General features: G+C 63.4%; 2 protein-coding genes across 2 annotated transcripts in view; one reads left to right on the top strand and one right to left on the bottom strand.

Annotated features, from left to right (window-relative positions):
* CHLRE_16g649433v5 (uncharacterized protein) overlaps positions 1-5,164 on the top strand; it is an 8,106-nt gene extending 2,942 nt beyond the window's left edge. The window contains exons 2-4 of the mRNA XM_043070771.1: positions 1-1,936; positions 2,316-2,349; positions 2,599-5,164. The exon at positions 1-1,936 is cut by the window's left edge and continues 1,680 nt beyond it. Coding sequence (XP_042915414.1) covers positions 1-1,936; positions 2,316-2,349; positions 2,599-2,676 — 2,048 coding nt within the window. The 3' untranslated portion in view covers positions 2,677-5,164. The remainder of the gene's footprint in view (positions 1,937-2,315; positions 2,350-2,598) is intronic.
* A 1-nt stretch (position 5,165) lies between these two features.
* On the bottom strand, positions 5,166-10,438 carry CHLRE_16g649400v5 (uncharacterized protein). Its single transcript, XM_001698205.2, has 10 exons — positions 9,388-10,438; positions 8,922-9,077; positions 8,451-8,546; positions 7,974-8,202; positions 7,441-7,645; positions 7,100-7,224; positions 6,827-6,906; positions 6,583-6,670; positions 6,191-6,232; positions 5,166-6,029 (listed from the first exon to the last, which is right to left on the bottom strand). The coding sequence occupies exons 1-10, from the start codon at positions 10,308-10,310 to the stop codon at positions 5,916-5,918; spliced, it is 2,058 nt and encodes a 685-aa protein (XP_001698257.2). The 5' UTR covers positions 10,311-10,438; the 3' UTR covers positions 5,166-5,915.
* Between the last annotated feature and the right edge of the window lie 150 nt (positions 10,439-10,588).

Below are 10,588 nucleotides of genomic sequence, written 5' to 3'. Positions count from 1 at the left end.
CGCGCTTGCGCCACGTGCGCATGCAGCAGGGGGCAGCAGACGGCAGCAAGCTAACGACACTGCCGCCGCCGGCGGGCGCCAGCGGCAGCAGGCAGGTGCAGCAGCAGCAGCAGCAGCAGCAGCAGCAGCAGCAGCCGGCGGTTGCACGGCTACTGCTGCGGCGGGATGCTGCTGCGCCGCCAGCAGACAGGGCACTTGCGTCGCCGTTGGCGCAGGCAGCTGCGGCGGCGGCGGCGGCGGTACCACCAAAGCAGCGGCAGCAGCAGCAGGCTCAGGAGCAGCAGGCTGCGGCGGCGGAGGCGGCGCATCAGCATGGGGATCAGCAGGACCGGCGGCAGTTGGAGCATCATCAATCCGACGCCGGTGATGAGAAGCCGCAGCTGCAGCCATTATTGCCGCCGCCGACCCAAGCGCCACAATCCTGCTGCTGCCAGCCGCCGCCCGCCCCGGCGCTGGCGCTGGCGCCGCCAGCAAACGTACCAGCAGCAGGGGCCCCTGATGCAGCTGCTGCGGCCAGTAGCGCAGGGCACGCACGGCACCTCGGGCACCAGGCCGGGCCCCTGCTGCTGGGGCCCCTCGAGCACGTAGTGGCAAGACACCAGCCGCCGCCGCAACACCGCCGGCAGCGGCACCAGCAGCAGCTGCAACACACACGCCGCCGCCACTGGCCCTGGATGGAGGCGCCCGCGGCGGCGGCACAGCAGCAGCCTGCTGCTGTCACTGGTGCAGCAGGGCCGCAAACGGTGAGGCCGTTGGCAGAGCTGCCCAACGCCCGCGCAGTCGCAGCCCGCGCAGCCGCTGCCCGCGCAGCCGCAGCAGCGGCAGGAGCAGGCGGCGGGGGCAATACCGCATCCAATGCTGGGAACGGTGTCGTCGGTGACGTCGGCAGGACCCTCCAGGCCCAAGGTCTGCGGCGGGAGCGGCAGCAGCGGACGCGCTCGCTGTGGGATTTGTACGGTGGCGAGATAGACGGCGGAGAAGCAGGCGGCGGGTCGGATGGGGCTGCTGGGGCTGCTAGTGGCAGTTCTCGAGGAGACGACAGCGGCGAACAGCTGCCGCCACCGCCTCGGCCGCCGCAGCAGCCGCAGATCAAGCGGGCACGGATAGCTGCTCCGGTGCAGCAGTGCAGACCAGCAGCAGTGGCCGTAGCAGCAGCGGGTTGGGGTGCCGCTGCTGCTGCGCACAGTAGTGGTGCCGGTGCCGGTGCCAGTGCCGGTGCCGGTGCCGGTGCCGGTGCCGGTGCCGGTGCCGGTGCCGGTGCCGGTGCCGGTGCCGGTGCCGGTGCCGGTGCCGGTGCCGGTGCCGCCAGTGCCGGTGCCGGTGCCGGTGGTGGGGCTGCTGGTTTTGCCACCACCAGCGCATCAGGCACACGCACAGCACCGCCGCTGGCGAACGTAAGCATACAGGGCGGCAGCAGTGGTGGTGCCGCTGGCGGCAACGGTAGTTCGGGCCGTGCTGCTGCTAGCGGCGGTAACGGCCACCGCGGCATTCAGCGCCAGGGAGGGGCCAGGGCAGCACCAGGTGGCGAAGGTGGTGGTCGCGGGGGCAGGCGATCCGGCGGCAGCGCGGCAGCGGCGGCAGGTCCCTACTCATTAGCAGCATCAGCTACGGCTGCGGATGGCGGCGGCAGGGGCCGCAGAGGCAGCAGAGGCAGGGGCAGGGGCAGGGGCAGCCACAAACAGGCGGCAGGCAGCACGGCGGGGACCAGCAGGGAGGTGGGCCAGCAGGAGCAAGGCCAAAAAAAGGCGGAGGAGGAGGAGGAGGAGGAGGAGGAGGAGGAGGGAGAGGAGGAGGCGGAGGCGGACGAGGAGGAGGAGGAGGCGGCGGAGGAGGCAGCGCGGAGCAGTGCCCGCGGCCGCTACGTCGGCGTCATACAGCGCCCCAATGGTCGCTGGGGCGCGCAGATCCGGATGGTGTGTGAGGGCAGCCATTACACGTGAGTAGGTGGCCTCGCAGGCCTACCTTTCTTGCGGGCCTGTGGCGCTTGCAATGATTTGCTTGGTTGTGCTTTATCTGCTGAATGGACTGCTTCAGTGCTGGGTGTTGGGTTTTGCTATCTAGGTGTATATTAGCGCGGGGTGCCTGCCTGTTGCTGGCGCGTGTGCGTGTGCGTACACTGTGGGCCGTTTATTTTCCTGCTACCTAGCTATGTATGACTGTGCCACACATACACACACACGCACACACACACACACACACACACAAATGTATGCACACACACACAAATACACACACACACACACAAATACACACACACACACACACAAATACACACACACACACAAATACACACACACATACACGCGTGTGCGCAGGGTCTGGCTGGGCACGCACGACACGGCGCGAGAGGTAAGCAAGGGATGAGCCGACGACGCCGCCGCCGCCCGACGCTGCTGGCTGCTGGGTGTATGGTGCCTACCTGGTGCAGCCTCGTGCCTACGCCTCCCCTAGCGGGCATGTAAGCTTATTACTGATGAGACACGCACCGGTAATAGGTTTTACTTGCTTGTGAAAGGTAGGCAGGACGTAGCCACACGGCGCTGACCCTCCTGCTCGCTGCCTACCTGTCCTGCTGATGCAATGCATCGTACTATGCAGGCGGCGCTCGCGTACGATGCGGCTGTACGGCGGAAGTACGGCAGCCAGGCTCGCTGCAACTTCCCAGATGAGCAGTAGCTAGCGCCTGGGGCAACCTCATGAAGGTTAAGGGCTCGTCATACGCAGGCTGACAACACGGCACACCACCATGGGGTCAACATCTGAGGGACACACCGTGGGCCCCATCGGGCGGCTGCTGAGTGTGTCATGCCACACGCTGTAGCAAATGTACAATCTAATCACGCCACGCATGCACAAGTACAACGCATGCATGCCCAATCGGTTACATGGGATATGGACTTGAAAAGCGGATCACTGAATGTTTTTGTGCCTAGCAATCAAAATTGCTGCTGGTTACCGTTGGATGCGCGCGCGCGCGTATACGTACGGTTTGGTGCCATGTCGGATGATTTGGTTGCGGGACTTGCGGCAGTCGCTTTGGTGCTTGGCGCGGTGTGCCTTGCGTGGCCAACAACTCGTGCTATTCCGTACATTCTCTGTGGGCTAGTAAAGTAATCACTGTCGTGATGGAAGTTCGGAGTAATGTGGTTTGGGCGCGCGGGCATCCAAATGGTTGCCCCAGCCATGCATTGCAGGAGGGAAGCTTCAGGCTGTGTTACTTCAACATGTTTTACGGCATAATAAGATCTGATAGGCAAGGGATTGCCTGATAGAATGGCAGTAACGCGTGTGCTATAACGGTGCCAAGACTGCATGAATGACTGAAGGGCTTGCTGCGTGCGGAGCAGACCGCAGGAGAAGGACACCAACAGCTTGCGAAGCTACAAACCCATAATGCTCGTGCACAATGCGTAGGCAATTGTGCCGTACAGTACAGGGCATGTGCCGTGATGCCAACTTGGCATCATTTGTCAAATTTGAGAATGGGAAAGGCTGGAGGCAAGCTGACATGATGAGTTGCTTGCCTATGTATAGAATAGAATTGAAATGGCGGTCGTAACATTTGGCGGTCCGGCCACTGAGGGAGAGTTAATTGCAGGGGCACCCCTGGTATGTGTTGCCACATGCAATGGAGAAAGAGAACAAGAGAAGATGTTGGAGGGTGGTGTCAGGCCAGCCCACACATTAAGAGATTCGGGGTGCAGGGCCTCGTACGTAGTATTGAGATGGTGGCCAGAACGCGCGCGTGGTGGATGTGGCATATTGCTTAGCACCTGATGAACCATATAGCAAAGGAGTCACAGGTTGTGGGATGAGGTTTGGTGATGAGGTTCTTGGCGAGATGGCAAGATGGTGGGATGGTGCGATGGTCGGATGGTGATATGGAGAGATGGTGAGATGGTGAGATGGTGGGATGGTGCGATGGTGATATGGGGAAATGGTGGGATGGTGAGATAGCGAGATAGATGGTGAGGTGGTGCAGTTGTGGTGGAGGTGGCAGAGAATTTGTGACGATGCGTGAGACTGGCCTTGTCCATTACGCATTTATAGTTCATCTTCGTTCATTGAAAGGTCATGGGTGGTTGTGCAGAGATGGAATGTCCATGCGGGGGCTGAGATGAGGAGTAAAAGAAGATAGAGACGGTGATGGGCTTCAGCAGGAGAGGAACTAACTACACGGTGTTATGATTGCGAGCGGGATGAGATTGGGAATGGTGCGCTCGAAGCTTGAAAGATGAGAAACTAAGGAAGTGTAAGTTATCTTCACTATACCGGTATGGGAGGTACACTGAAGGCACGACTGAAGGTACATCATGCAGGAATGCTTGTACCCGTTGTCCTTGCACATGTGCCTGCATGGGATGTTGGGGGTAGCGCCAGCCCACAGAGCTCACCCCTGGGATGTTGGGGGGTCATTTCTTGTGACCACTGGCTTTGTGGGGAGAAATTGTCACGCTTTGCCCCACTGATCCCACTGATCCCACTCGCTAGTGCGGGAGCTTGGTGTGGGGTAGCGGGAAAGGCGGGCGCGTGGTGTGTGCGGCGGGTACGGCATTATTATTTGGCATATTGCTGGCAGGTAGGCACGCAGCAGTTGCCGGGTACACAGCTCGTGCGGGGCGATTGCCTGGTCTGGCAAACCTTGCTTGGCCGCCTGTGGTCGGTGTGTGACGCCCAGTGATGCGTGGCTGTTGCCGGACAGGACACGAATGCAGAGACAGGCGGGTGGAACTATGAATAAAGGCAGGGCAAATGAGGTGCACGGTGATGTGGCTAGTCGGCCGTCTCAGCCGTCAAGGGTGGAGCCGACCAAGAGCGCATATCTGAGATCGACCTGCTGAAGTAGTGCATTCTTCATCATACCACTAGACCAAACTCCCTCCCCTCTCATGGACAATAAGCAAGCGCTCGCAAACACCACACAGAACACGCGCACTGGTGCTGGGGGCTGTGGCGGGCACATGGGGGGCGCGGCGGGGCAAGGGGGCGGTCCAGGGATTGTGAGATCATGATTCTTGTGAGGCCCGACACGAGAGAAGATATACACAGGGCCCTGTGACGACGGCGCTGCGTAAGATACCTGCCGGTCTGCTTGAACTCTTGTCGGCACTCCGCTAAATTGCTGCACTGCACACGCTGGCGCAGGTGTGCACACGCACGTGTAATGCATAACGTAATTACAGTTGTACGGCCTTCGGGCTTCCTTTGTCCATGCCAGCCGGCGGGGCTGCCGCATACCGTACATGCAGCCACACCCACACAGTCAAACCCCGCAAGCGCGTCTAATCACGTCCATCGCCATACTCCACACCGTGCAGTCAGACACTGCGTTACAGCATTGTCAGGTGCAGGGCCAGACACAGCCGCAGGCCCACCTAGCTTGGGTAGGTGCGGCATCACCACAAATGCAGGCGGTCGGTGGCGGACGGACGACCAGGGTCGGGAGGCGACACAGCCCCATACATTTCAGCCCCCCACGTTCGCCTGCCGCACGAACGCCTGCCACCACGGGCCCTCGCCCCCGCTCCAAACCAACATCCCCGCTGACACTCGCTCCTTCTCCACCAGTCCACCGCCGCCGCCCTCTCACCCGCACGTGACAACTCTTCTAGGCCGCCATCCACACGACACCTCCGCCTGCATTCATGCGTGCAACAGCACTGCTCCCAGCCCTGAGCCTCCGACCCCTCTCACACCTTGTGCCCATCGGCCCCAACCCCGCCGCACTCCGCTGCCACCACAACAGGTGCGTGCAGCCATAAGCGCCTGCCTAACCTTACACCGCACACCGCCGCACGCCGCACGCGACCCCCATCGCCTCGGCCCGGCCTGCGACTACCTCCATTCCTCGTTATCCACATCACACACCCAGCTAAACTCTGGATTTCATGGACTCCTTTCCACACACCGAATCATCACAGCAGGCGCAGCGTGAGGTTGGTGAGGTACTCGCCCTCGGGGTAGGCCGGGTTGAGGCAGTGGCAGGGCGCCGCGCCCGCCTCGCGCAGCGCCGTGGCCTGCCGCCCCACCTGTGTGTGCGTTAGAGAGCACACGAGGGAAGCAGGACAGGACCAAGGACAGTGAGTGCAATGCGGTGAGTGTGCATGCGTGTGTGCGCGCGTGCGTGTGTCTGTGCCTGTGTGTGTATATGTGCGTGTGCATCACATGTGCAAGACAGCGACACGCGCACCTGCCGTGCCGCCTCGATGACCATTTCCGTGAACTCTCCACTCTGTGGGGGCGAGCGAGGGCAGGGCAGGGCAGGCCCACGGCAAGTTCAGTTTGGACTCGCGCCAACGGACTGTATGAGTGCGGAAAGGCATTGTCGACCGCACCAAGGGTCGCACCAGATGCTGAATCATGTCGATAGGGTCGCAGGAGCCCTCGCCCCGTGAGGCCACACCACCCACCGATGGAAGCGCGCGGGCTCACCCTCATCCGACCGCACCCACCCGCTTTATGCCTGCACAGCCCGCCTTCACGCTCCCTTGCAACACCGCGCCCCAAACCACACCACACCACACACACACACACACGCACGCACGCACACATACACACACGCACACGCACACATGCACACACCTGCGTCATGGCGCCGCTGCATGAGCAGGTGATCAGCAGCCCGCCCGGCTTCACCAGCCGCATGGCCAGTGAGTTCAGCCGCGTGTACCTGTGCATGTCGTGACACGGGCGGGTGCACGTGTAAGTACCGGCGACTGTACTTGCGCGTACACACAGAAACAGAATATATGAACTCTCGATCGAGGAGAGGAGGGCGCGGGTGGGGCGTGTGTGGATGTGTGTGTGGCTCGTATCGCGGACTCACTTGATGCGGGCACGCGCCAGTGAGTTCCGGTCGGGCGCCAGTTTGGGCGGGTCCAGCACCACCACGTCGTACTGGTGCCCCTGTGCGCGTGTGTGTGTGTGTGTGGGTCAGGCAGGTGGTAATGAGAGAAAGCCCACACGGTGTACAAAACTTCGTGTGCATTGCAAGGGGCCGCTGTAGGGACCGTTAGAATGCGTGGAGCTATGGGGACGGGGACGGGGACGCACTTGCTCACATCACCCGCCCCGCACAAACACACACACACGCCCCCACCTGCTGCACGGCCTCCCTCATGTAGTCGCTAACGTCGGCCCGCACGAAGCTGGCCACACCGCCCAGCCCGTTCAGCTCGGCGTTGGCGGCCGCCAGCTGCACCGCCGCCTCCGAGGAGTCCACGCCTGCAGCCGCAACACCCGCAGGTGGAGCCCCAATGGGTCAGCCACGACCGCCTTGCACAGCCGTGCGGTATGTCATGGCAGCCATTCGCCCCCCACCATGCTCCCCCGTGGCGCAATCCTCCGCCAAAGTGTTCCTCAGGCCAACAATAACATTTGCATGAATCCTTCACGGCTGCAGCACCAACCGGAAGAGACGTACGGCGCGAGGGAACTTACCCACGACGCGGCTGGCACCCGCCGCCGCCGCCGACAGCGCGAACCCGCCGCTGTAGCAGCACAGGTCCAGCACCGTTGGGCCGGCGCTGCCACTGCCACTGCTGCCGCTGCTGCTGCCACTCGCCTGCTGCGCCTGCGCCCGCACCACTCGCGCCAGGAAGGCACGGCTGTCTCGCTGGTCGGCATAGAAACCCGTCTTCTGGCCCTGTGCGTGAGAGAGAGAGAGTGTGCGTGTGTGTGTGTTGTGCGTGTGTCAGAGGAGCACAAAGCGGAGCACAATGGGGAGCACAAGGCGGCGCACAACTAGCGCCGTGCGCGACTGCATGCGGTATGCGGTGGGTTATACGGTAGTGCTGATGCCAGGTTGAGGACCTAAGAACAGGGCCTGCGCCTGTCCCGGTGCTTGTCGAACACCCGGAGTTCCGGCGACACACAACACACATGCACTCGCAAGCCGGCTTCACCAGTCACGTGCAGCACAACACAGGCGACCAATGCAACGACTCCTCCTCCGCCGCCGCACGGCAGCTCACCATCGGACTGGCCCAGTAGCGCAGGCCCGCCTCCCGCACCTCCACCCTCTCCGCCTGCTCCGCCTCGCTCTCCTCCTCCGCGCCTGCCTTGGCGCCCTCCTGCTGCTGCTGCTGCTCCTCGGGCGGCGGCGTGAGGCCCTCCTCCGCCAGGATGCGCCAGGCGGGCCGCCACACGATGCGGCTGAGGCCGGTGGCCTCGCGAATAGCCGCCTCCACGTCCGACCGATACCTGTGCCGTGCGTAGCACACACACGTGTTGATGTTTGTTGATATTTGGTGCAAGAGCACTTGCAGGCCGCCAGGGTCACGGGCCGCAAATACATGGAAACACGTCAAGTGTGTTGCCGCTCCCTCCAGCCCCAGCATCTATCCTACTCCAACCCCCAGCCCAGCTCATGGCCCCATCCCCATCTCCAGCCCGTCACCCCCACTCCCCACCCCACCGCCACCGCCTCCCCTAGCCCTCCCCGCACTCACCTCTGCACCCAGCCCGCCACCACCTGCACCACCACTGTGTCCCCAAGCACGTCCGCCACCAGCCCACTCAGCCGGTCGCCCTCGCTGTTCACCAGCCTGTGACAGGGGGCGGTTGGGCAGGCAAGGGGGGGTTAGCCAGGTCAGGGCAGTGGGGATGGGCGAGTGGTGGTGGGAAGTGGAGAGCAGTGGTGGGCAGTGACTCGAGATTAGTTAGTGGGCAGTAGTGGCAAGTGGAGGGAGGGGCTAGAGTGGCGCAGATGAAGAGGAGGGGAGCGGCACGCACTCTCCGGGAAGCGTCGCGAAGAGACGCCGCAAGAAGGTGTGCCACATTACGGTTTGTGCGTGGCCGATACGCAGACACACACACACACACACACACACACACACACACACACACACACACACACACACACACACACGCACGCGCACACACACACACGCACACACACACACACATACACACACACACACCTGTACACGTTGGTCTCGGGCCCCGGCAGCCCCATGCTCCGCCGCAGCGCCGCCGCCTGCCCCAGCCGCAGCCGCAGCAGCGCCCCCACGTCCAGCCGCGCCGCCGCCAGCGGGCCCGAGGGTTGGGCGTCCTCCTCCGTCTGCAGCGCCAGCATCCTGCATGGTGTGCAATCGGTAAAAAGTGCGGCATGGGTTGACGGGCGGTGTACGTGTAGTATGTGTGGATAGATGGTGGGTACACAGTGCGTGTTCCGTACACAGACCGCTGCAGCTGCGCCGCCAGGCCCCAACCACCGCACATCAGCCCCGACCACCGCACATCGACACACCCACGGGGACAGCTGCTTGCTTCCTTACTTGCACTTTATTACACGTCCGTGTGAGGGGTGGCTGTCGCACACGCTACCACCGGATCGGCACGACGCATGCAACCCTCCCCTCTCAACAAACGCTCACGCTCACTCACCGCACACGGAACATGGAGTGCGGGTTGAACACGCCCCAGCCGATGGACCGGCGGTTGGCGTCGCACACAACCACCACGTCGCCAACCCCCGGCGGCGGCCGCCCAATCACACAGTCCACCGCGCCGCCGTACACCATCGGGTTGCCGTACACGAACAGCCGGGCCTTGTCCTTTTTAAGCACCACCAGCGGCGCGGCGGCGGGAGAGTCGGAGGCGGTGGCGGCTGCTGCGGCGGCAGCGGCGGCAGCAGCCGCTGCCGCGGCCGCCGCAGCGGCGGCGGCCTGTGCGGGCGCGGCTTCCGTGGCCGCGGCGGCGGCGGCGGCGGCGGTGGGCTCAGCAGTAGCGGCGGCTTGCTGCTTTGCTGGTGCCTTTGCAGCCCTGGCGGATGCCGCAGGCGCCGCAGGCGCCGGCACCGCCTCCGTCGCGCCGCCCTCTTCGCCCTCCTCCGCCATTGCCGCCTCGTGTTGGGCGACTAGGCCGGCGATCAGTGTGGCACGCAGCTGCTTCACCGCGTCCGCGTTGGACAACAGCGCATCCAGATCATCCAGGCCGTCACTGGATGCCGCCGCCGCGCCGGCGTCATCACCGTTGGCATCAACAAGCTCGAAGTCCTCGGCGTCAGCATCAGCGAGCTTGGGCGTAGCCGATTTGGGCGGGCGGCCTTTGGTTGGAAGGCCTCCGCCGCCGCGGCCTCCGCTGCCGGGCGCGCGGCGCGGCGCCCTGCCGGCCATGCTGGCGCCGTCACGCGAGCCGCGGCCGGCGGGCCTGCTGCCGCGGCCGGAGGCGGGCGCGTCGCGGGCTGCGCGCGGCAGTACAAGCGAGTCGCGCCCGGCTGTGGCGGAGCCGTGCAGAAGCGGCGCAGGCCGCTGCTGGTGCAGCAACGTCGCGCCGGCTCTCAAGCCGGCGACGCTAGTGCTGTGCATTGATGTGTGGGCGACAATATGACTATTGCTTAGGTGCAAGGCATCTGAAGGGCGCTGCGCGCGTCAAAGGAACTTGTCAAATGTAGTCTAATGTCGACGGCGGAACTCCCACGGGCGGCGATGTTCATCCGGGTGTGTCAGTGTACAATTGCTTTATGCCTGGATACAATCCAAATAATACGTACCACGTCAGGCAGAGCGGTCACCAGGGCCATGCGCAGACGGTGCACCAAGCAATCGCGACCGCAAGTCTTCGCAGGTCAATTGTGCCCAATGCT

This window comes from Chlamydomonas reinhardtii, chromosome 16 (genome assembly GCF_000002595.2).
Source record: "Chlamydomonas reinhardtii strain CC-503 cw92 mt+ chromosome 16, whole genome shotgun sequence".
NCBI lineage: Eukaryota > Viridiplantae > Chlorophyta > Chlorophyceae > Chlamydomonadales > Chlamydomonadaceae > Chlamydomonas > Chlamydomonas reinhardtii.
Note: the sequence above shows the minus strand (reverse complement) of the source record. Positions and strands in the feature narration are given on the sequence as shown.